At 50.2% G+C, this 27,409-nt stretch overlaps 1 protein-coding gene across 2 annotated transcripts in view; it reads right to left on the reverse strand.

Moving 5' to 3' along the window:
* Positions 1 to 515: 515 nt before the first annotated feature.
* Positions 516 to 27,409, reverse strand: part of GRID2IP (Grid2 interacting protein) — a 142,123-nt gene continuing 115,229 nt past the window's right edge. For both annotated transcript variants that reach the window (XM_066576551.1, XM_066576552.1), the window contains 5 exons: positions 5,373 to 5,459; positions 4,612 to 4,741; positions 4,291 to 4,409; positions 3,589 to 3,753; positions 516 to 1,060 (listed from right to left, as the gene is read on the reverse strand). In XM_066576551.1, coding sequence (XP_066432648.1) covers positions 995 to 1,060; positions 3,589 to 3,753; positions 4,291 to 4,409; positions 4,612 to 4,741; positions 5,373 to 5,459 — 567 coding nt within the window. In that variant the 3' untranslated portion in view covers positions 516 to 994. The remainder of the gene's footprint in view (positions 1,061 to 3,588; positions 3,754 to 4,290; positions 4,410 to 4,611; positions 4,742 to 5,372; positions 5,460 to 27,409) is intronic.

The following is a 27,409-nucleotide window of genomic DNA, read 5'->3' on the forward strand; positions in this document are numbered from 1 at the left end:
AAAACACGCAATCGTGCTCCCATTGAATTGTGTAATTTCCGACGAAATGCGCAGGAAAAAAGAGCATAATACATATTTTTTACATGAACACAATGTGCGCATGTGAATTAACCCATTGAAATCAATAGGTTCTATTTGCTGCAAACGTGTTCGTGTGAATTTGTGCTTAGAGTTACAGCAGAAAATCTGCAGCAGTTTTGTCCTCCATATGTGAAGGGGATTTGCTTTCATCTCATTCACTTTGATAGTAAACTGTTAGGGTTTTTCTGCAGTGTTTGTGAACGCACCCTGAGGTTCAACAGCACATGGCGTGACTGAGAGATCCCACTGCTGCTGTATGTAGAGTTATCACTCCAGAATATAATGTTATTGCAGGAATCGCTCCCTTTAACTTTGCAGAGTGAAAAATGCTAAAGTTTTACCTTGCAGTACATGACAACCGCCTGTAGGTGGTGTCTTGGTCTTCTTAAGAACTGACAAAGCAGGATATGAAATGTAATAAATCTGCGTCTCTTTATTCTGCAGCTTACAAGAAAGCATTGAAGAGTCCCTGTGTAAAATTACACAATATATTTATAACATATATCTCTATATTTGGGGTGCTGATCTACAACTCGTGGGCTAGCAGTGCTGAATGTGTGTAAACAAAGAAGAATGATTGGACAGGAGGCAGACGTCGGTCCTTAAAGTCCCATAATGGAGGCTCTGTGGTAACATAAAGGGCAGGGTGATAATGTAGATTGCATCCGATTCCCTTCTAGCGAGCGGCTTCAGCCTCTACGTTCCTCGTAAGCATCAGTTCTGTACAGAGCTGCACGCGGTTCTGTAAGTCAGACCGCACTTTTCACCAGGATGGGCGTTTTGCATCCGTTCACATCTGGCGCTTCTCTGCTTTCTGTTCTGCGCAGCAAGATTCAGACGGGTTGTCCAAGATGAGCCGCTGGGGCCAACAGCAGAAATTGTCGCCGTCTTGCCTGGCGCCATAGTCACATTCTTACCAGACGGGCATGGTCCCTGCGGGGAATTGTGTGTCACCTGACTGGAGGTCACTGAAGGCTTTCTGGATGAGAGAGAGTAAAGAGATTATGGGCGACCTTTCACATGAGATTGAATTATGCCGCCGTGCACACCGCAAGCCGCCAAAATCCACAGCTAGACCTCTAGATTGTGGTGTGGAATTCCGCAGCTGCAGATTTGGCTGCGTCCTGTGGCGTAATTCTGTCCTGAGTGAAAGGTCCTTAACAGGTTTCTCCTACTAGAAGTTCTGCGACTTTCTAATATACTTTGTGTATGAATTCCTGACCAATTTCAACATCTCTGCTTGCTGTCAGTACATAAAACATTTGATTTTTTTTTTTATATCCAGAGGCTAAAAATCCGTACAGATCTTATATTTCTCACAGCTGAAGCTTTTGTTTAATTGTTTCTGCTGCAGGCAATCCTCTGTGAGATAAACAGATAAACATCAGCGGCACGAATCTACCTCCTGTTTGCTACAATGTATCAGTGAAGTAAAATGTTTAACTAAGGCTGGTCTCCCACGACCAGATTTGAATTGCGGAATCCGCGATCATCACCCATGCGGACGATCTGCGATATTCTGCATTCATTTAAAAAAATAGAACATTCGCATGTCCGATTGCGATTTCCGCTCACGGAAATTAAATTGCACTATGTTCTATTTTTGAGCGGCTTCCATACGGATGTCTTCCATTGTAGTCAATAGAAGCTGTCCAACCTGCAGACAGGTCGTGGGTACCCACATCAGCGCCTAGCGACGGTGCGGGACAAACAGAGTTTTGAAAAAAAAAAATCTGTACTGCGCATGAACGACGGCAGCCTGCCACAGGCATCTGCGATACAGATATTCAAAGGTACGCGCGGTCGGCGGACAGGGCCGGATTCCATTGCGGGCTCCCGCATGCAGAATCCGACCCGTCCATGTGAGACCGGCCTGAGGGTGGATTCAGACTAGCGCTGGCACAGAGCGTAGTTGTGTCTGAATGAGGGGCATTGATTCCCCTTCGCCAGCTTTTCAAACTTTACGCCAGGGAACAGGCAAGAAAACATAGGACTTGCCCTATCTTCGCCACAGGTAGTGAATACATCATGCAGGAAAAATCGGGCAGTCGCTATCTTCCTGCGTTTTCTTTCAAACTCTTGTACCCTGGCATGGAGTTTGAAACGCTGATAGTGAAAACGAAACCACTGAAATAAATTGGTATCGGTGGTTTCGTTTTGTCCTGTTAAGTGTGCCCGGATGCGTACTAGTGGTGAACTGCCGTTGATGCTGATGGCACCCCAACCAAGGCTGTGTGGCACTCCAAAATGGCAGACTGACCAGCCTGACTGCTGCGTTACCTTCTGACCCTCATCTGGTGATCATTATTGCTTAGGCAGAATCTTAATTTGTCACTGTAGACCTCGCTTTGCATTTGTCACACCAGATCATTATGGAGCGGCACCACTGCAAGGATCCACAACGATGGTGCAGTGTGAGGGGCAATCTTCACAATGGATGCCTTGTCCCCAAACCTGCCTCAGCCAATCTTTGTGGAACGGTCAGCGTCGATATTCGGGCATCCAAATCTGTCTGTACACCCCTATGAATGGTGCCAGATGTGGAGCAACTCTTGCATAATGTGCTACAGTCCCACTATTCTAAAATTGATGCATAGTTGTGGCATCCCGTCGAGTTTTTGTTGCATTATCATGCAAAGATCAACCTGCTGTACGAAGCTCTAGGATGAAACCTTTAGTAAAGTCGTCCTTTTAAAGGGGTTTTCTGGTCATGAACTATTGATTATCTATCGTTAGGATAGTTAATCACCGGGGACCCGCTGCACGGGATTCCCAGCAATCACATGATCACCCAGCCCGGTTGCAGCAGACCAGAAGTGCATCATAGGAGATGGGATCAGAAGTAGCTTAGCTGGCCTTATGATCATTGTAATGAATGGGAGCTGAAACAGTTATTACACTTCCGCCTTAAACTCTGGGAACGAGCACAGAAGTGTAGTAGTTGCTTCAACTCCCATTGATCTCAATGGAAGTGAAGCCAGCCAAGTAACTTCCTCTCCAGTTCCCTAAAATGCACATCTGGCCCACTGCACTGACAGCCAGGCCAGGTGATCAGGTGATCACCGGGGATCCCAAGTGGCAGGTCCCGGCTGATTATTAAAACACCTTTAATGAAATGGCTCTCAACAGCATCTTTACGCCTTCATCCTTATCAAGAAACAAAGCAGTTTCCATGAACATACCAACGTCTCCTAAGTTAGCTTGACTGATTGTTTTCCCCCATTTACGACACTCCCAGATCACGTGATTACCCCGAAACTGCAGCAATTTGCATAACTTGTTTATCTGAACATACCCTGAAAATCATAATGCTTACTAGAATCTTCCTGGTGTGAAGTGTTCTCTGTGAAGTAATGTACATTGAGTATTATCTTTTGGACATAAAAAGGAATCTTCCCACTCACTGACAGCAAGCAGAGGTGCTAATAAGGTTGACCAGATTCCAGCTTCCATGTGTGTTAGGAAATTCGTTCTGATGGGTGAACCTGTTCTATATTATTGTCTTACCTCAAACTTGCTGATAAAATCAGCAAATATCCCAAAGAAAGCCTCAGTGGTAGAGCCCTTAGGGTCCTCCCCGAAGTAGGAGCAGACTTTAAAGAAATCCTCCATGGCCCGATGCTGCAGCGTGTCCAGACTCTGCATACAAGGGAATGTGTTCTCAAGGAATGTCTGAGGAGCGAGCAGGGTTAAGGATGCTTAAGGTATTACTGCTTAAGTATGATTGATTTTCTACCAGCACTGAAGGTCCTTTGATGCATATGAAGAATGTAAAAACTGTTTTCTAATATCTTGCTTCTAAGCTGAGATATGATTGTTTGAAATTTTAGGCCCAGAGCCTGAGGCTGCACTACTGAGAGATTCAAAGATTCTGATGACATCTTCCCTTCTGATTTCTTTCAGGGGCATTTGCTGATTCAGATTCATTGTTGTCTCTATGACAACCCTGCACCTGACAGAGAGTAGGAAGAGTATGTTACTTTAGACTTTCTCAGTAGTGCAGCCTCAAGCTTTAGGCCTGAAACTTCAAACAATCCTATCTCAGCTTAGTAGCAAGATTTGAGAAAACGGTTTTCACAATTTTAATGTACTTTGAAAGAACTGTTATAGAAACGTCACTATAAGTGTGTTGCAATCTTCATCCAAGTACTCCCCATTATGTGACCCTAACACAGCCCCTCACTTAGTGCTAATACATGGGGTGGATACACTCATAGTGAGTGGGAACTTGTCCTCAGGGGAGCTGGTCATCCGGCTGCAGGCATTTTTAATCTCCTGGATAGTCAGGTGTAGGTCACTCAGGTCAGCAGTGAGTGACCTCTGGTTTACTGGAGAAGAAACAGATGATACATCATACAGATTATTGTCATACAGCCAACAGAGTAGTTAGTTACATAGTAACCCCATCACTAATTGTTGCTATTTGTAGTAATGAGTCCTTTTATTATGTAACACTGAGAATTAAAACAACCCCTAATTTCTTGAGCTCCCCCTAGTGGTGGCTGCAGGAAAACCGTTAGGACAGATTACCTTTGGCAGCAAGAGGCACAGTGGGAAGATCCTTGGCAAAGCTTAGCAGCTCAGGAAAATGCTGGCTGAGGGATTTGGCGAGTATGTGCAAAAAGGTGAACTTCCCATCTACTGTCTTTGTGGTGTTGAGCTGTGAAAATAGGTTAAATGAGTCAAACACATAGGAAAAGTTTGACAAATGACATCACAGTGGAACACCAGTTTGGCACTAAACTCTGGCAACTCTTATAATTTCTAGTTATAGTGATAAGTTTTATTTTTCAGCTTGTTTGAACTTTGTTACATAGAAACCATCAACAAGCTGCTGTTGTAGGCAGACTTAGGGTGTCCATAGTGTATAAATCTGTATGCAAAGTGCTCCCCCTTGTGGCAGCTGGACATAGACAAAATATTAAAATGTATAGTGGGAAGTGCTGTTTAACAACCTCTCTGTGGGGGATCCTGGGTATAAGGAAGGCAAGGGCCTGGCAGCACTAATTATAATCCGCCTCTGATTCAGGGATCACATTATACATTATACTGGGAGTGCAGTAAATGGCCTGTGCCTCTGATCAGCTTGTTATCCCCTACATCTTTGCATGTAAATCAGACTATTTGGAATAAAGCTGAAAGGAATCTGTCAGTAGCCTGGCTGCTTGTTGACAGTTTCCATGTAGGCACACATTTTTCTTTTAAGCTGTACAGAGTGTAAATGATCTGAAAAAGGGAATGAAGAAATATCCCGAAAGTTATATTTGCTGAGCACATAAGACATGCAGTACCTCTGTTAGAAAGTTAATCTTGAATCCAGTTGTCCTGTTAGTTTTGGGTTGTCCATCGTTCAGATAGTTTCCCATAGCTAGAACAAACTGCAATGACAAAGTATATATCATATAATGTGTTACTAGTCATGTACGAGTATACTGGCATAATCCCCTGGACCGTATACCTTAAAGGAGAACACATGTTTTAATAGATGATGAAAAGTACCAATCAGGACGGATACAAGAAAAAACTTGGTTATCTCAAAATATTAATATGGTTGAACTGTAATTCTTCTTTGTGCCTCACAAATACAGCAGTGTAAGGAGGGAGTGAATACATTTGAGGTAATATAATGTTAATGCTATCACTATCTTCGCTACAGAGCTACGGAAAATGTCATGACTGCAGTATCTGATGGCACATAGGATTTAGTTGTAGTCTGTAACCATGGAGACACATAAATCTACAGCACTGTGCAAACGTTTTGGGCAAGTATAGAACAAATGCTGCAAGGAATGCTTTTAAAAAAAGAAGCCTTAATCCTTTCCAATCCAATGTCTGACGTCTTCAGACATTCTGATTGAAGGCTGTACAGCTGCGATGTTGGAAGACGTCCGTCAGGATATTTTTACTGTATATTACTGGCCGCTCTGTTGTCAAAGGCCTCTGCAGCATGTCCCATACCGCAGTACAGGCTTTAGCCAGCAGATGGCGCCATTGTATAATGGCAGAAAGAGAAAACCCCTAGGAAACCCTGAATCCAAAATTGGATTGCAAAGGGTTAAGGCTGTTTTAACACTGCAGAGAAAATCGTGCAAGATTGTGTGTTGCAATGAGTGTCTGCAGGCAGCAGTGAAGCATGGTGGAGAGCAGTACAATAATGAGTATCTTTAGGCAGCACTGTAGCATGATGGAGAGCGGTACAATAATGAGTGTCTGCAGGCAGCAGTGAAGCATGGTGGAGAGCGGTACAATAATGAGTGCCTGCAAGCAGTGGTGAAGCATGGTGGAGAGCGGTACAATGAGTGCCTGCAAGCAGCGGTGAAGCATGGTGGAGAGTGGTACAATAATGAGCGTCTGCAGGCAGCAGTGAAGCTGGGTGGCGAGTGGTACAATAATGAGTGCCTGCAGGCCGCAGTGAAGCATGATGGAGAGCGGTACAATAATGAGCGTCTGCAGGCAGCAGTGAAGCATGTTGGAGGTTCCTTGCAAGTTTGAGGCTGCATTTTAGCAAATGGAGTTGGGAATTTAGTCAGGATTAATGGTGTCCTCAATGCTGAGAAGTACAGGTAAATACTTATCCATAGTGTAATATCATGAGGGAGGCGTCTGATTTGGCTAAAACAACCCCAAACATACAACCAATGTCATTAAGAATTATCTTCAGTAACGAAGAACAAAGAGTCCTGGAAGTGATGATATGGCCCCACAGAGCCCTGATCTCATCATCATCCAGTTTTTCTGGGATTACATGAAGAGACAGAAGGATTTGAGCAAGCCGACATCCACAGAAGATCTGCAGCTTCTCCAAAATGTTTGGAACAACCTCCCTGCTGAGCTCCTTCAAAAACTGTATGAAGTGTACCTAGAAGAACTGATGCTGTTTTGAAGACCAAAGTTGGTCACACCAAATATTGATGTGATCTACATTTCTCTTTTGTTCAGTCACTTTGCATTTTGTTAGTTGACAAAAATAATCTATGAACGCTTCTATTTTTGAAAGCATTCTTATGGCTGGTTTAGATGCAACGATAATCGCTCAAAAGATATCGCTCAAGCGACTTTTGAGCGATCATCGTTGTGTCATTTACAGCACAAGATGAACGATCACCTAGCACTGCCAGCGGAGGATGCAGAAAACAAGTAGGGTGTCCCCGCTTGTCTTCTGCATCCAGCTGTCCCCCCACTCCGAGCGCCCAGCTGTTATACAGCCTGGCGCTCGGCGCAGAGGATGCGGAAGACAAGCGGGGTGTCCCTGCTCGTCGTCTGCATATACCTGTTCCCTCGCTCTGAGCGCCCAGCTGTTATACAGCTCGGAGTGGAGGATGCAGAAGACCAGTGGGGTGTCCCCTCTTGTCTTCTGCATACAGCTGTTCTCCGCTCCGAGCGCCCGGCTGTTAAACAGCCGAGCGTTTGGAGCAGAGGATGCTGAAGACAAGCATGGTGTCCCCGCTTGTCTTCTGCATACAGCTGTTTTCTGCACGGAGCGCCCGGCTGTTATACAGCCAAGCACTCCGTGCCAGGTATGGCAAACAGGGCTGGGCCGCTCTGTTCTTCATACTCAACCTGTTATCATGGAGCGGGATACAGCTGAAACAATAGTATCAGCTGTATCCCGCTGTGAATCCCTGATAAGACTCTTGTTTTCTTTCAGCACGCTGAACGACGAGTGACAGGATAATGAAAACTGCACAATGTCAGTGCAGTTAGACACAACGATTATCACTCAAAAGACGGCTTTTGAGCAATAATCGTTGTCTAAATGGGCCTTTACTCGGCAGCATTTTTTTCACACTTTTGCAAAGAACTGTACATAATGGTAAGACTTCTTTGCAGAGTTGCTCCATTGTCCAGTTTACATACACTGAAGTTGTAAAATGATTGCAAAAGTAAAACATAATCTATGTAGCTTCAAAACTGAGCTTTAGGGCCTCTGTCCACAGGCAAAATTTCACTGCGTTCCCCGTGATGATAATCCGGCCGCGGGGAACGCAGTGAACGCTTGCCATAGTGTTGCTATGGAAAACGCAGCCCCCCTGTCCACGAGCGGAGAATCACAGCGATTCTCCGCCCGCGGCCGGCAGATCGCAGCTTGCTGGGAATTGCCGCGATTCTCCACGGTGAGCCTATCTGTCAGACAGGCTCACGGCGGAGATCTGTCTGCCGGATCCTGTTCCCCGGCGGCGGCTCCAGCGGCAGAGATCCGCCGTGAGATATCGCAACGCCCGTGGACAGGCAGCCTTAAAGGTGTTGTGCCATGATAGAAAGTTAAGCCTCATTTAGAAGGGACGAATGTCAAGCAAACGATGCCTGACACTCGTCCCTGCACATACTAGCTTGTATCGCTGGCTCACAACAGGGCGGCAGGAGCAGATTTCAGTTCTCGCCCCCCCACCCCCACCCCTCTCCATTCAGTTAACATAGTGGCCATTCATTACTGAACGGTTATCCTGTGTACTTGCATGCCACACCACACTGCCTTACAAGCTTTGAATTTTCATTTGAGGGAATATAGTGATTATAGTAATGATTTAAGGGAATTGTTTTTGATTTGTACTGAATTTCTTCTCAAGCATAATTATTTTGTTTGATAATCTATTTTATTTACAGTTAGTAGGAGCCCCTGTGGCAGTGATGGTGAACCTTTTAGAGACAGAGTGCCCAAACTGCAACCCAAAACGCACTTATTTATCACAAAGTGCCAGCACATCAGGGGGCGGGGCTTATCATGACATGATTTTACCCCCGTCATTCTAAAAAGGATCTGGCCGCTTCAAAACAGACAGCGTGCAGATTGTGACTGCTTTTTGGATGTAGAAATCCTGCAGAATGTCCTCAGCGGAAAATTCTGCAGCTTTTCCGCATCCAAAAAGCAGTTAAAATCTGCACGCTGTCTATTTTGAAACAGCCCTGCCCATTTCCACCACATGTAAACATACCCCAGTGGTAATAGTGATCCCCCCCCCAGCGATAATAGTGACCGACCCCCCCCCCCCCAGCAATAATAGTTACATCCCACAGCGGCCCCCAGTATAATAGTGACATCACACAGCGGCCCCCCAGCAGTAATAAGAGTGACATACCCCAGCGGACCCCCAGCAGTAATAATGCCGTCCCCCAGCAGTCCCCCAACAGTAATAATGCCCCCCCCCCAGCAGTCCCCCAGCAATAATAATGCCCCCTCCCCCCCCAGCGGTTCCCCCAGCAGTCATAATACCCCCCCCCCCAGCAGTCACAATGCCACTCCCAGCGGTCCCTCAGCAATAATAATGCCCCCCTCCTCCCAAGCGGTTCACCCAGTAGTAATAATGCCCCCCAGTGGTTCCTCCAGCAGTCTTAATGCCCCCCCCAGCGGTCCCCCAGCAGTCATAATGCCTTCCCCCCCACAACGGTTCCCCCAGCAGTTATAATGTCCCCCCCCCCCTTCCCCAGCGGATCTCCTGGCAGTCATAATGCCTCCCCTCCCCCCCCCCAGCGATTCTCCCAGCAGTCATAATGCCCGCCCCTAGCCCCACATACTTACCCCTCCTCCTCGTGGGAGCGCCGTTCCTCTTCTGCCTGATCCCAGGTGCACACTGATCGCAGTGTGCTGTTGAATGCCTCCTCCACCTGCTCTTGCGGAACAAAGTAGAAGACGTCGGTGTTACGGCACTCTGCCCCCCGAGCGCCAGGTGGGGTGCCCTGAACTTCCCGCACCCCACTGTCCCTGCCTACTTGCCTCGGCCTGGCTAACCCCAGGCGGACAACTGGGCGGCAGTCCCTGCTCTGGCTAGGGACCTGGCGACTACCTAGATGGAACTTACCTAAAGGGGGACAGAGTGCCGACAGAAGAGGCAGGTGGAACAGACCAACAGAACTACAAAGCAGAGGAAGGCTGGAGATGGAGCTCACAGGCAAACTGGAAGGAAACTGGATAGCAACTAGTGCTGACTGAGACAGACTAGAGGCTAACAGAACCAACAAGACAAAGACTGGGCAATAGATAATTAGAAGGAGTTGACCGGCAACTAGGGACTGGCTGAGGGTAACTGCAGACAGACTGGCTAGGTGCATGCAGAACCAATAACTGGCAGTGAGCTCAATTCACTGCCAGTCTCTTAACCACAAGGCTCCGCCCAGGGGCGGAGAGTGGGGGGAGGCAACTCCACCCACTGCTGTATAAGAAGAGCGGAGGAGTGTGGGCGGCACCCTATGGGCAGACAGGCTTACGTCGCCGCCCACCGGCCACCCCAAGCCGCTGGGAGAACCCCGACACAGAGCTCCAGGCCGCCGTAGCGACGCGCGCCGACCGCGGGACCCCGTGCCGCCCTGCATGGTAACAGTCGGGGGATGGGGAAGGAGGATCCCGGCTGCACACTGACGTCACAGTGTGCGCCGGGATCAGCGTAGATAGCAGCGCTGAATGAATCTCAGCAGGGGAGCCGCGGCCCCTGCAGGCATTTGCTAATGTAGTGAGCGGCCGATGGTGACGCGTGCCAGCAGGGAGGGCGCTGCGTGCCGCCTCTGACACGCATGCCATAGGTTCGCCAACACTGCCCTATGGGCTCCAAATTCTCACCTAGCCTGACAATATTGTATATGGCGCGGTGAGAGCAATTTCATATTTTTCCTATAAATAATCCCTGTGTTGGCAGTGTGGTGTGGTATGCTAGATACTTGGATAATATCATTGTGGAGATTCCCAATGCTGTATGTAACACCATTGTAAATGCTTCCCACGAACTCCAGGATTTTCTTAAATATATTTATAACACGTCATCTAAAATTTACACTTAATTATGATTTGAAGAAAATCAATTTCTTGGATCTTCTCTTACAAACGAATCCATCCAAAAATGGTATAGACATTTCATTATTTCGAAAACCAGGATCCAGCAACACTATCCTTAAGGGCTCATGTCCACGGGCGGGTTTGAATTCCGGGATCCACGTGGGGCACCTGTGTGGATGATCCGGAGTTCAAGCTGCCCATAGAAAATCATGGGTGCCCGCAGCTTAATTAAAACATGTGGGTTTGTTTTACGAACCCTCCAGTCCAGAAAACAAATCACAGCATGCTCCATTTTGCTGCAGATCCCGTGGGGACGGCTTCTATTGAAGTCAATGAAAGCCCTTCAATCTGCAGCACACCCGGAACTGTCACTCTGGGTGTGCCGCAGATCCTGCGGGAAAGCAGGAGATTTAAAAAAAAACAAAAAACTCCACTGCGTATGTGCGGGGGGCGTGCCGACTAGCGGGCCCGTCCACATGCACGGTGAAGACGACGGAGGACCCGCACACATCCGGACTGGTAAGTAATGTCCTCATGCCGCTGGGTGGAATCCCGCGGTGGGGCTCCCGCCCACGGAACCCAACCCGCCCGTGGACATGAGGCTTAAGGCTTCCTTCCCACGGACAGATTTATTATCTATTGAACCTAATAGCACAATGCCTACAGTGCGGAATTCCGCACCGTAAAATCTCCCGTCCTCACCCGCGGCATGCTCTATTTGTGTACGCGCGGACGGCTTCCATTGCAGTCAATGGAAGCCGTTTGTTAACGCTATCTTCCGCTGTAGCACAGCGGAAGATAGCGTAAAATCGCTTCTCCGCCTACCGCCGCCGCGTGTCATGTGACGTGGCCGGCGTCTCACATGACGCTGCGGCGCGTCATGCGAGAGAGAGGACGCCGGATCCGCAGGTAAGCTTGGGATCTCTGGGGGGCGCCGTGACGGTCTCCGCCGCGGAAGTCACGCGGCGGAGCCCGTCATGGCCGTGTGCAGCCGGCCTAAAGCTACTAGCTGTCATCCACCGCAAACCATTCGTGCTATACCAATAGCGGAATTCGTCAGAGCCAACAGAATCTGTACAAACTCTGTAACTTATAATACATCAGAGAAGGAGATATGTAGGAGATTATCTGACAGAGGATATAGTACCCAGGTCTTAAGGAAAAGGAAAACTGACAGAAAATCTTTACAAAGAGAGAACACAAGATATGATAATAAGTCGGATAAAATCACTTTCACTACACTATACATAGTAAGGGATTTCCGGAAATTAAAAATAATTTGGTATGTTCCTCCCCAAATTGAAATAAGATAAAGCTGAAAAAATCCTGGGGAATGGTGTATTATGTGTACCACATAGAAAAAAAGCTATAGGTGATAGATTATCCAGTAATAGGGTTTCCTATAAAAACATTAACTGGATAAAAATGAATGGATTTTATAATGTGCAGATTCACGTTACGGATGGTGCAAATATACATCAAATAAAACCAATACTCAGACAAAAGTAACAAAATATAAAGTAAAAAAGCTTTATTAATTGTAAAACCGCAGGAATTATTTCTATTCTCACATGTACTCAATGTGATTTCTTATATGTGGGTTGCACATCCAGGAAACTCCATGGGAGAATGTCTGAACATTTAGGAGACATCCAGAAAGGAAATGTAGGCAGCTCAGGAGTCGCCAAGCATTTTATAAAAATTCCTAATGGGATTGTTGGGGGTTTCTCATGTTACGCTATAGAAAAAAATTTGCAAGAATAGAAGACAAACCGTGATAATGCAGGATATGATCAGGAGGGAAGCATTCTGGATTCCTGAATTGAATATCAGATATCCATATGGTATGAATTACAGATTGCATTTATTTAGTATTTATTGACTCATATTTTAATATTTTCATATATTTTATATAAAATAGAATAAATAACAATAAATGTATTAACAAATTATTGAAATTATTTATTTAATTATTTCATACCATAAATTAAGTACCATATATACTCAAGTATAAGCTGAGTTTTTCAGCACATTTTTTGTGATGAAAAAGCCCCCTTGGCTTATACTTAGCGAAGTTAAAAAAACAAAACATAAAACACGCAATACTCACCTCCCAGCCAGCATCTGTGTTCCCAGCGCGATGCTCTCCTTGGCGGTGCTTCAGAGCGCCCGCCAATTACAGACGGCGCTCGATTATTCACAGCCATTCAGTGAATGACATCACTGAATGGCTGTGATTGGTTTATCGAGTGCCAGCCGTGATTGGCTGGTGCTCAATCCAATCACAACGCTTCCTCACACAGCTCTGACGGTGGGGAAATTCAAAACCGAGCCAGGGAGATGACAACGGGGAGAAGTCTGAAGCAGCTTGCCGCGCCGCTGGGAAGAGCATTGGGCCGGGGACAGAGACGCCGGCTGGGAGGTGGGTATTGCATTTTTTCTTTACCTAGTATATATCCGAGTACAGCTAGGCTTATACTCAAGTCAATAAGTTTTCCCAGTTTTTCATGCTGAAATGTATTGACTCGGCTTATACTCGAGTATATACGGCAATAAATAAATGAATTCAGCAATGAATTAATATCATATACATTAGGTTGCATATCTCAGATATTTGTATTTATTAGGTAGGGATAGAACACATCTTTTATGATTATTGAGGATGCCTTGGGAAGCTTTTCAAAGGTATACTTTAGTTTTTCTCCTGAGTAAAGTTCCCCTAAAACAAATTCCCACTTCTCATTTAACAGCAGGTGATTTGAACGTTACCTGATTGCATTCATTTCTGTGGAACCCGGTCATTGTTCTTCTCGGTGAGCAACAGAACACAGGTACTCTCTTTTCTACCTTTCTTTTAATCAATTTAACGATTTGTATTTGCTATATATGTTATGTCTGTGGTACAATGTTCAGCTGTTGACAAAGGCCATTTGGCTGAAACGCGTTCAGCGTTCTTAAATGCCGTGTTTGTGAGCTGTATGCTATCTTACTAATAAAGAAGACTTCACAGTGGTAGAAGCTCCCCTCATTTTCTTTTTTCCTTTCACTGGAGTCCGTCTGCTTGCCGATGGCCACCTGAGGATGCTTCTCCCGCTGAAGCTTCCTAATATTACCGAGGCATTGCAGGAGAGGTGAGCCCATACCTTTATTTATGTTTTTCACTTGTGAGTAGGGCTAATTTTACACCATTGTAGCCCTTTAAAAAAAAATTAATTGGCTGGACCTGGGCTGGCATCAGCACCTGGCAAACCTGGGCGGGCGCCAAGGCCCACTGAGCCTGGTGGTGGGGCAACCCAGGGAGGATCAATCTGGTCCTCATTCTTTGAAATAAATTGTATCCATGTTTCTACTAGACAGATACAAGTGGCCATGGAAAGTTGGAGTTGACCCTGGGCTGGACAACCATTTAAACCCCAGTATTTTGGCTAGATCATGACGCTCTACGGGAGTTAAAGCGATGGTGGCGGATGGTTGTCGACTTACATATACAACATGCTGACTTGAGAGACAAGACTCCTTAAACTTCCACCTCCTCCAGAAGACACTCGCCCAATTAATTGTTACCCACCTGCCCTCTTCTTACAGTGAGCTCAGCAAGATTCCTCAACATTATGAATCACTTCAGACACAATGAGAGCGTCTAAAGTAATAACTGACTAGAGATGGGTACAGAGACTGGCACATAATTGGCATATAGAGCAGGCTTGGATATTGCTCACAGGGAGATATAACATCAAATTGTGCCCCTGGTGGGCAGTCTTTTGGGGGTTTAAAAAGACCTAATAATGTACGGTAGTACTGCCATATACCACCTTACCAAGATGTTGTATACAGTGAAGTCTCAGCTACACTCACTCAGGTGAGTCCGCACCATCCGCAGCGGCATCCGGCTCTGACTGGTCCACAATGTTAACCCCTTACATGCTGCAATGGATGTTGAATGCGGTGTGTAAAGGGTTCACAGAGGAAGGGCGCTCCCTCTGTTATGTCATTGGTACTCTGCCATGTAATCACAAAGGGCCAATGAGTTGCCATAGCAACAGTCTGCCATGGCCTGTGATCACTATGGGAAATGATAATGCATTGCAGTACAGAAATACTGTAATGTATTACGTACATAGTAACATAGTATGTTAGGCTGAAGGGAGACAACGTCCATCTAGTTCAGCCTGTTTCCAACCCCCCTCCCCCCTTGTTCCAGAGGAAGGCAAAAAAGAACCAATGAATAGTATCGCAGGTTCAAGTTCGCTACAGGCACATAAAAAAAAAGTAAAAGTAGTTTGAAAAGAAAGTAAAAGGGTATTTAAAAAATAAACCCTTTTTGTGCACTTTCTCCTCTCTTTTGAAAAAAGAAAAACCCAAATATTTGGAGTCAGCGCATCTGTGCCAGCCCGTACAATAAATTGTACACACATTTTATCCTGCACAGCAATTGATACAAAACAAAAAGCAAAGATAAAAAAATCCAAAAAACATAATAAAAGACGTAAAAAAAATATATGTTCACCAAAATAGTAGCAAAAATCTACAGCTTGTCATGCTCGCACAGAGCTCTGTCAATGGGAAAATAAGTTATTGGACTTTGAATGTAGCGATGCAAACATTTTTTTTTTTTTCCAAAAAAGGGTTTTTATGGTACAAAAGCGGAAATAAACTCAAAAAAAGTATAATTTTGGCATTGTCGTAATTGTACCAACCCGCAAAAAAAAATTATGTAATTTGTGCAACATGATTATTGCTTTAAAAAAAAAAAAAACACTGCAGAATTTAACTGTTTTTCTCCCTACCATCTCCCCAAAAAATAGTTACACAACACATTATATCTACTGAAAAATGGTACCAAAAAACTACAACTTGCCATACAAAAAACAAGCCCTTGTACGGCCATGTCAACGGAAAGATAAAAAAGTTATAGCTTTTGAATAGTGGAGAGGAAAATCCCCCCCCAAATTTTTGCACCCTAATGGCCAAAATTGGCCGCATCACTAAGAGGTTGAGAACCAGACAACTACTATAAAGTTCCTTAATTCTTTCTTGATATCCATTATGACCCACACCTCATATCATCTGCTCTGAAGGGCAGATCTCATCCCCGAGGACGTCTCTAAACCAGCAGCTAGTGGGGCAGAGCCTAATTATATCAAAAGCAAAGTTCCCTGTTACAATGACAAGTACGCATTAGTACATACTGGAGATGGGCCGGGTCATTAGTACATACTGGAGATGGGCCGGGTCATTAGTACATACTGGAGATGGGCCGGGTCATTAGTACATACTGGAGATGGGCCGGGTCATTAGTACATACTGGAGATGGGCCGGGTCATTAGTACATACTGGAGTTGGGCCGGGTCATTGGTACATACTGGAGATGGGCCGGGTCATTGGTACATACTGGAGATGGGCCGGGTCATTGGTACATACTGGAGATGGGCCGGGTCATTAGTACATACTGGAGATGGGCCGGGTCATTAGTACATACTGGAGATGGGTCGGGTCATTAGTACATACTGGAGATGGGCTGGGTCATTAGTACATACTGTAGATGGGCCGGGTCATTGGTACATACTGTGGATGGGCCGGGTCATTGGTACATACTGTAGATGGGCCGGGTCATTGGTACCTACTGTAGATGGGCCGGGTCATTGGTACATACTGTAGATGGGCCGGGTCATTGGTACATACTGTGGATGGGCCGGGTCATTGGTACATACTGTGGATGGGCCGGGTCATTGGTACATACTGGAGATGGGCCGAGTCATTGGTACATACTGGAGATGGGCCGGGTCATTGGTACATACTGTGGATGGGCCGGGTCATTGGTACATACCGTGGATGGGCCGGGTCATTGGTACATACCGTGGATGGGCCGGGTCACTGGTACATACCGTGGATGGGCCGGGTCACTGGTACATACCGTGGATGGGCCGGGTCACTGGTACATACCGTGGATGGGCCGGGTCATTGGTACCTACTGTAGATGGGCCGGGTCATTGGTACCTACTGTAGATGGGCCGGGTCATTGGTACATACTGTGGATGGGCCGGGTCATTGGTACATACTGTAGATGGGCCGGGTCATTGGTACATACTGTAGATGGGCCGGGTCATTGGTACATACTGTACATGGGCCGGGTCATTGGTACATACTGTGGATGGGCCGGGTCATTGGTACATACTGGAGATGGGCCGGGTCATTGGTACATACTGGAGATGGGCCGGGTCATTGGTACATACTGGAGATGGGCCGAGTCATTGGTACATACCGTGGACGGGCCGTGTCATTGGTACATACCGTGGATGGGCCGGGTCATTGGTACATACCGTGGATGGGCCGGGTCACTGGTACATACCGTGGATGGGCCGGGTCACTGGTACATACCGTGGATGGGCCGGGTCACTGGTACATACCGTGGATGGGCCGGGTCACTGGTACATACCGTGGATGGGCCGGGTCACTGGTACATACCGTGGATGGGCCGGGTCACTGGTACATACCGTGGATGGGCCGGGTCACTGGTACATACCGTGGATGGGCCGGGTCACTGGTACATACCGTGGATGGGCCGGGTCACTGGTACATACCGTGGATGGGCCGGGTCACTGGTACATACCGTGGATGGGCCGGGTCACTGGTACATACCGTGGATGGGCCGGGTCACTGGTACATACCGTGGATGGGCCGGGTCACTGGTACATACCGTGGATGGGCCGGGTCACTGGTACATACCGTGGATGGGCCGGGTCACTGGTACATACCGTGGATGGGCCGGGTCACTGGTACATACCGTGGATGGGCCGGGTCACTGGTACATACCGTGGATGGGCCGGGTCACTGGTACATACCGTGGATGGGCCGGGTCACTGGTACATACCGTGGATGGGCCGGGTCACTGGTACATACCGTGGATGGGCCGGGTCACTGGTACATACCGTGGATGGGCCGGGTCACTGGTACATACCGTGGATGGGCCGGGTCATTGGTACATACCGTGGATGGGCCGGGTCATTGGTACATACTGTACATGGGCCGGGTCATTGGTACATACTGTGGATGGGCCGGGTCATTGGTACATACTGTAGATGGGCCGGGTCATTGGTACATACTGTAGATGGGCCGGGTCATTGGTACATACTGTACATGGGCCGGGTCATTGGTACATACTGTGGATGGGCCGGGTCATTGGTACATACTGGAGATGGGCCGAGTCATTGGTACATACTGGAGATGGGCCGAGTCATTGGTACATACCGTGGATGGGCCGGGTCATTGGTACATACCGTGGATGGGCCGGGTCATTGGTACATACCGTGGATGGGCCGGGTCATTGGTACATACCGTGGATGGGCCGGGTCACTGGTACATACCGTGGATGGGCCGGGTCACTGGTACATACCGTGGATGGGCCGGGTCACTGGTACATACCGTGGATGGGCCGGGTCACTGATACATACCGTGGATGGGCCGGGTCACTGGTACATACCGTGGATGGGCCGGGTCGTTAGTAGATACCGTGGATGGGCCGGGTCGTTAGTAGATACCGTGGATGGGCCGGGTCTTTAGTAGATACCGTGGATGGGCCGGGTCGTTAGTAGATACCGTGGATGGGCCGGGTCGTTAGTAGATACCGTGGATGGGCCGGGTCACTGGTACATACCGTGGATGGGCCGGGTCACTGGTACATACCGTGGATGGGCCGGGTCATTGGTACATACCGTGGATGGGCCGGGTCATTGGTACATACCGTGGATGGGCCGGGTCGTTAGTAGATACCGTGGATGGGCCGGGTCGTTAGTAGATACCGTGGATGGGCCGGGTCGTTAGTAGATACCGTGGATGGGCCGGGTCGTTAGTAGATACCGTGGATGGGCCGGGTCATTGGTACATACCGTGGATGGGCCGGGTCATTGGTACATACCGTGGATGGGCCGGGTCATTGGTACATACCGTGGATGGGCCGGGTCATTGGTACATACCGTGGATGGGCCGGGTCATTGGTACATACCGTGGATGGGCCGGGTCACTGGTACATACCGTGGATGGGCCGGGTCACTGGTACATACCATGGATGGGCCGGGTCACTGGTACATACCGTGGATGGGCCGGGTCACTGGTACATACCGTGGATGGGCCGGGTCACTGGTACATACCGTGGATGGGCCAGGTCACTGGTACATACCGTGGATGGGCCAGGTCACTGGTACATACCGTGGATGGGCCGGGTCACTGGTACATACCGTGGATGGGCCGGGTCACTGGTACATACCGTGGATGGGCCGGGTCACTGGTACATACCGTGGATGGGCCGGGTCACTGGTACATACCGTGGATGGGCCGGGTCACTGGTACATACCGTGGATGGGCCGGGTCACTGGTACATACCGTGGATGGGCCGGGTCACTGGTACATACCGTGGATGGGCCGGGTCACTGGTACATACCGTGGATGGGTTCGGGTCACTGGTACATACCGTGGATGGGCCGGGTCACTGGTACATACCGTGGATGGGCCGGGTCACTGGTACATACCGTGGATGGGCCGGGTCATTGGTACATACCGTGGATGGGCCGGGTCATTGGTACATACTGTACATGGGCCGGGTCATTGGTACATACTGTGGATGGGCCGGGTCATTGGTACATACTGTAGATGGGCCGGGTCATTGGTACATACTGTAGATGGGCCGGGTCATTGGTACATACTGTACATGGGCCGGGTCATTGGTACATACTGTGGATGGGCCGGGTCATTGGTACATACTGGAGATGGGCCGAGTCATTGGTACATACTGGAGATGGGCCGAGTCATTGGTACATACCGTGGATGGGCCGGGTCATTGGTACATACTGTGGATGGGCCGGGTCATTGGTACATACTGTAGATGGGCCGGGTCATTGGTACCTACTGTAGATGGGCCGGGTCATTGGTACATACTGTAGATGGGCCGGGTCATTGGTACATACTGTGGATGGGCCGGGTCATTGGTACATACTGTGGATGGGCCGGGTCATTGGTACATACTGTGGATGGGCCGGGTCATTGGTACATACTGGAGATGGGCCGAGTCATTGGTACATACTGGAGATGGGCCGGGTCATTGGTACATACTGTGGATGGGCCGGGTCATTGGTACATACCGTGGATGGGCCGGGTCATTGGTACATACCGTGGATGGGCCGGGTCACTGGTACATACCGTGGATGGGCCGGGTCACTGGTACATACCGTGGATGGGCCGGGTCACTGGTACATACCGTGGATGGGCCGGGTCATTGGTACCTACTGTAGATGGGCCGGGTCATTGGTACCTACTGTAGATGGGCCGGGTCATTGGTACATACTGTGGATGGGCCGGGTCATTGGTACATACTGTAGATGGGCCGGGTCATTGGTACATACTGTAGATGGGCCGGGTCATTGGTACATACTGTACATGGGCCGGGTCATTGGTACATACTGTGGATGGGCCGGGTCATTGGTACATACTGGAGATGGGCCGGGTCATTGGTACATACTGGAGATGGGCCGGGTCATTGGTACATACTGGAGATGGGCCGAGTCATTGGTACATACCGTGGACGGGCCGTGTCATTGGTACATACCGTGGATGGGCCGGGTCACTGGTACATACCGTGGATGGGCCGGGTCACTGGTACATACCGTGGATGGGCCGGGTCACTGGTACATACCGTGGATGGGCCGGGTCACTGGTACATACCGTGGATGGGCCGGGTCACTGGTACATACCGTGGATGGGCCGGGTCACTGGTACATACCGTGGATGGGCCGGGTCACTGGTACATACCGTGGATGGGCCGGGTCACTGGTACATACCGTGGATGGGCCGGGTCACTGGTACATACCGTGGATGGGCCGGGTCACTGGTACATACCGTGGATGGGCCGGGTCACTGGTACATACCGTGGATGGGCCGGGTCACTGGTACATACCGTGGATGGGCCGGGTCACTGGTACATACCGTGGATGGGCCGGGTCACTGGTACATACCGTGGATGGGCCGGGTCACTGGTACATACCGTGGATGGGCCGGGTCACTGGTACATACCGTGGATGGGCCGGGTCACTGGTACATACCGTGGATGGGCCGGGTCACTGGTACATACCGTGGATGGGCCGGGTCACTGGTACATACCGTGGATGGGCCGGGTCACTGGTACATACCGTGGATGGGCCGGGTCACTGGTACATACCGTGGATGGGCCGGGTCATTGGTACATACCGTGGATGGGCCGGGTCATTGGTACATACTGTACATGGGCCGGGTCATTGGTACATACTGTGGATGGGCCGGGTCATTGGTACATACTGTAGATGGGCCGGGTCATTGGTACATACTGTAGATGGGCCGGGTCATTGGTACATACTGTACATGGGCCGGGTCATTGGTACATACTGTGGATGGGCCGGGTCATTGGTACATACTGGAGATGGGCCGAGTCATTGGTACATACTGGAGATGGGCCGAGTCATTGGTACATACCGTGGATGGGCCGGGTCATTGGTACATACCGTGGATGGGCCGGGTCATTGGTACATACCGTGGATGGGCCGGGTCATTGGTACATACCGTGGATGGGCCGGGTCACTGGTACATACCGTGGATGGGCCGGGTCACTGGTACATACCGTGGATGGGCCGGGTCACTGGTACATACCGTGGATGGGCCGGGTCACTGATACATACCGTGGATGGGCCGGGTCACTGGTACATACCGTGGATGGGCCGGGTCGTTAGTAGATACCGTGGATGGGCCGGGTCGTTAGTAGATACCGTGGATGGGCCGGGTCTTTAGTAGATACCGTGGATGGGCCGGGTCGTTAGTAGATACCGTGGATGGGCCGGGTCGTTAGTAGATACCGTGGATGGGCCGGGTCACTGGTACATACCGTGGATGGGCCGGGTCACTGGTACATACCGTGGATGGGCCGGGTCATTGGTACATACCGTGGATGGGCCGGGTCATTGGTACATACCGTGGATGGGCCGGGTCGTTAGTAGATACCGTGGATGGGCCGGGTCGTTAGTAGATACCGTGGATGGGCCGGGTCGTTAGTAGATACCGTGGATGGGCCGGGTCGTTAGTAGATACCGTGGATGGGCCGGGTCATTGGTACATACCGTGGATGGGCCGGGTCATTGGTACATACCGTGGATGGGCCGGGTCATTGGTACATACCGTGGATGGGCCGGGTCACTGGTACATACCGTGGATGGGCCGGGTCATTGGTACATACCGTGGATGGGCCGGGTCACTGGTACATACCGTGGATGGGCCGGGTCACTGGTACATACCGTGGATGGGCCGGGTCACTGGTACATACCGTGGATGGGCCGGGTCACTGGTACATACCGTGGATGGGCCAGGTCACTGGTACATACCGTGGATGGGCCGGGTCACTGGTACATACCGTGGATGGGCCGGGTCACTGGTACATACCGTGGATGGGCCGGGTCACTGGTACATACCGTGGATGGGCCGGGTCACTGGTACATACCGTGGATGGGCCGGGTCACTGGTACATACCGTGGATGGGCCGGGTCACTGGTACATACCGTGGATGGGCCGGGTCACTGGTACATACCGTGGATGGGCCGGGTCACTGGTACATACCGTGGATGGGCCGGGTCACTGGTACATACCGTGGATGGGCCGGGTCACTGGTACATACCGTGGATGGGCCGGGTCACTGGTACATACCGTGGATGGGCCGGGTCACTGGTACATACCGTGGATGGGCCGGGTCACTGGTACATACCGTGGATGGGCCGGGTCATTGGTACATACCGTGGATGGGCCGGGTCATTGGTACATACTGTACATGGGCCGGGTCATTGGTACATACTGTGGATGGGCCGGGTCATTGGTACATACTGTAGATGGGCCGGGTCATTGGTACATACTGTAGATGGGCCGGGTCATTGGTACATACTGTACATGGGCCGGGTCATTGGTACATACTGTGGATGGGCCGGGTCATTGGTACATACTGGAGATGGGCCGAGTCATTGGTACATACTGGAGATGGGCCGAGTCATTGGTACATACCGTGGATGGGCCGGGTCATTGGTACATACCGTGGATGGGCCGGATCATTGGTACATACCGTGGATGGGCCGGGTCATTGGTACATACCGTGGATGGGCCGGGTCACTGGTACATACCGTGGATGGGCCGGGTCACTGGTACATACCGTGGATGGGCCGGGTCACTGGTACATACCGTGGATGGGCCGGGTCACTGATACATACCGTGGATGGGCCGGGTCACTGGTACATACCGTGGATGGGCCGGGTCGTTAGTAGATACCGTGGATGGGCCGGGTCGTTAGTAGATACCGTGGATGGGCCGGGTCGTTAGTAGATACCGTGGATGGGCCGGGTCGTTAGTAGATACCGTGGTTGGGCCGGGTCGTTAGTAGATACCGTGGATGGGCCGGGTCACTGGTACATACCGTGGATGGGCCGGGTCACTGGTACATACCGTGGATGGGCCGGGTCATTGGTACATACCGTGGATGGGCCGGGTCATTGGTACATACCGTGGATGGGCCGGGTCGTTAGTAGATACCGTGGATGGGCCGGGTCGTTAGTAGATACCGTGGATGGGCCGGGTCGTTAGTAGATACCGTGGATGGGCCGGGTCGTTAGTAGATACCGTGGATGGGCCGGGTCATTGGTACATACCGTGGATGGGCCGGGTCATTGGTACATACCGTGGATGGGCCGGGTCATTGGTACATACCGTGGATGGGCCGGGTCATTGGTACATACCGTGGATGGGCCGGGTCATTGGTACATACCGTGGATGGGCCGGGTCATTGGTACATACCGTGGATGGGCCGGGTCATTGGTACATACCGTGGATGGGCCGGGTCATTGGTACATACCGTGGATGGGCCGGGTCATTGGTACATACCGTGGATGGGCCGGGTCATTGGTACATACCGTGGATGGGCCGGGTCATTGGTACATACCGTGGATGGGCCGGGTCATTGGTACATACCGTGGATGAGCCGGGTCGTTAGTAGATACCGTGGATGGGCCGGGTCGTTAGTAGATACCGTGGGTGGGCCGGGTCGTTAGTAGATACCGTGGGTGGGCCGGGTCGTTAGTAGATACCGTGGATGGGCCGGGTCGTTAGTAGATACCGTGGATGCGCCGGGTCGTTAGTAGATACCGTGGATGGGCCGGGTCATTGGTACATACCGTGGATGGGCCGGGTCATTGGTACATACCGTGGATGGGCCGGGTCATTGGTACATACCGTGGATGGGCCGGGTCATTGGTACATACCGTGGATGGGCCGGGTCATTGGTACATACCGTGGATGGGCCGGGTCACTGGTACATACCGTGGATGGGCCGGGTCACTGGTACATACCGTGGATGGGCCGGGTCACTGGTACATACCGTGGATGGGCCGGGTCACTGGTACATACCGTGGATGGGCCAGGTCACTGGTACATACCGTGGATGGGCCGGGTCACTGGTACATACCGTGGATGGGCCGGGTCACTGGTACATACCGTGGATGGGCCGGGTCACTGGTACATACCGTGGATGGGCCGGGTCACTGGTACATACCGTGGATGGGCCGGGTCACTGGTACATACCGTGGATGGGCCGGGTCACTGGTACATACCGTGGATGGGCCGGGTCACTGGTACATACCGTGGATGGGCCGGGTCACTGGTACATACCGTGGATGGGCCGGGTCACTGGTACATACCGTGGATGGGCCGGGTCACTGGTACATACCGTGGATGGGCCGGGTCACTGGTACATACCGTGGATGGGCCGGGTCACTGGTACATACCGTGGATGGGCCGGGTCATTGGTACATACCGTGGATGGGCCGGGTCATTGGTACATACTGTACATGGGCCGGGTCATTGGTACATACTGTGGATGGGCCGGGTCATTGGTACATACTGTAGATGGGCCCAGTCATTGGTACATACTGTAGATGGGCCGGGTCATTGGTACATACTGTACATGGGCCGGGTCATTGGTACATACTGTGGATGGGCCGGGTCATTGGTACATACTGGAGATGGGCCGAGTCATTGGTACATACTGGAGATGGGCCGAGTCATTGGTACATACCGTGGATGGGCCGGGTCATTGGTACATACCGTGGATGGGCCGGGTCATTGGTACATACCGTGGATGGGCCGGGTCATTGGTACATACCGTGGATGGGCCGGGTCACTGGTACATACCGTGGATGGGCCGGGTCACTGGTACATACCGTGGATGGGCCGGGTCACTGGTACATACCGTGGATGGGCCGGGTCACTGATACATACCGTGGATGGGCCGGGTCACTGGTACATACCGTGGATGGGCCGGGTCGTTAGTAGATACCGTGGATGGGCCGGGTCGTTAGTAGATACCGTGGATGGGCCGGGTCGTTAGTAGATACCGTGGATGGGCCGGGTCGTTAGTAGATACCGTGGATGGGCCGGGTCGTTAGTAGATACCGTGGATGGGCCGGGTCACTGGTACATACCGTGGATGGGCCGGGTCACTGGTACATACCGTGGATGGGCCGGGTCATTGGTACATACCGTGGATGGGCCGGGTCATTGGTACATACCGTGGATGGGCCGGGTCGTTAGTAGATACCGTGGATGGGCCGGGTCGTTAGTAGATACCGTGGATGGGCCGGGTCGTTAGTAGATACCGTGGATGGGCCGGGTCGTTAGTAGATACCGTGGATGGGCCGGGTCATTGGTACATACCGTGGATGGGCCGGGTCATTGGTACATACCGTGGATGGGCCGGGTCATTGGTACATACCGTGGATGGGCCGGGTCATTGGTACATACCGTGGATGGGCCGGGTCATTGGTACATACCGTGGATGGGCCGGGTCATTGGTACATACCGTGGATGGGCCGGGTCATTGGTACATACCGTGGATGGGCCGGGTCATTGGTACATACCGTGGATGGGCCGGGTCATTGGTACATACCGTGGATGGGCCGGGTCATTGGTACATACCGTGGATGGGCCGGGTCATTGGTACATACCGTGGATGAGCCGGGTCGTTAGTAGATACCGTGGATGGGCCGGGTCGTTAGTAGATACCGTGGGTGGGCCGGGTCGTTAGTAGATACCGTGGGTGGGCCGGGTCGTTAGTAGATACCGTGGATGGGCCGGGTCGTTAGTAGATACCGTGGATGCGCCGGGTCGTTAGTAGATACCGTGGATGGGCCGGGTCGTTAGTACATACTGTGGGTTGGCCGGGTCGTTAGCACATACTGTGGATGGGCCGGGTCGTTAGTACATACTGTGGATATTCCGGGATCTAGTGATATACAACTGTTGGCTCTCAATAAATAGTCATGTGACAGTGCCTGCCTGCCGAGACCTCAACACATGGTTTAATATTAGTAATTAGCAAGGAAAGTTAATGGTTTCCCCATAGGAATGCATGTGGTTCAAGTAAAGTATATCAGTTATATCCCATGTGTCGAAATACAGCAAAATGCAGGACCTGCAGGAAAACCAGCCACACGATGATGGGGGTAATCAGCCTGCAAGCACCACTAGGGGGAGCTCACTCACATAGTTGTATACAGCTACCACTAGGGGGAGCACAATACCTACAGATTAATACAGCCACCACTAGGGGGAGCTCACTACATGCAGATTTATACAGCTCTCGTAAAACTCAATAAATGCACTCAAATAAATAAGATCCTGAGCTGCCCCTAGTGGTGACTTTAATTATAGCTGTCTAAAGGGACAGTAGAGGATTTGGATCTTTGTATGAGGAAAGCCTCTATAACAATGCAACCGGAAGAAAATCAGTACAGAAATTAGGACCTAAAAATGACACACTATTAGGTGAGCGCCCCCTGGTATGCCTGCAGCATATGACAGCACAGTGCGCGCTTCTCTATTAAGTATAGGATTGTATCCTTAAGGGAGGGTGAGTTGACTGGTAATAATATAGTGCTTTAATAACACATGCCAGCGATGCAGCTGCCGCACAGCTCCGTGAGGGGCTGCCCGTTCTCTGCCAGTATTAATCATACACAGACAATGGTAGAGACAGCCTGGGGTGGAAGCAGTCAGCATGCCTCCCACACATACCGAGATTGGTATACCTTATCAGCGGGCTCACACATACACCTCATTACTGGGGTGACGATTCATTCTCATGCCAGCTTGAGACATTTTTAACTAAAACCTATTAACTTCAGCAGCAAAAAGCTGCAAAATCTCAGCGTGAAAACTCTGGCAGAACTATGGGGGTCTTTTATATGCAGAGTCCCTCCATGCCCAGCTGGAAAGGCAGAGGGACCACTGCTTAGACTTCCTCCGATAGAGGAAAGTTGTGCTTGCAATCCTGCAGCTTTGTCCCTATATATTTCACCCAACCGTTTTTGCATAATTGTCCCGAAAAATAGTCTTTAAAGGGCATGTAAATTATGCCAATGTACCCAATGAAGGCATTTCTAGGAGTTTAGTAGGTGTTCCTGGGTAGATTGGGGTGGGATTAAAATGTACCACAAACAGGTTTCAAATGTTGGAAGG

This window comes from Eleutherodactylus coqui, chromosome 8 (assembly GCF_035609145.1).
Source record: "Eleutherodactylus coqui strain aEleCoq1 chromosome 8, aEleCoq1.hap1, whole genome shotgun sequence".
Classification (NCBI taxonomy): domain Eukaryota; kingdom Metazoa; phylum Chordata; class Amphibia; order Anura; family Eleutherodactylidae; genus Eleutherodactylus; species Eleutherodactylus coqui.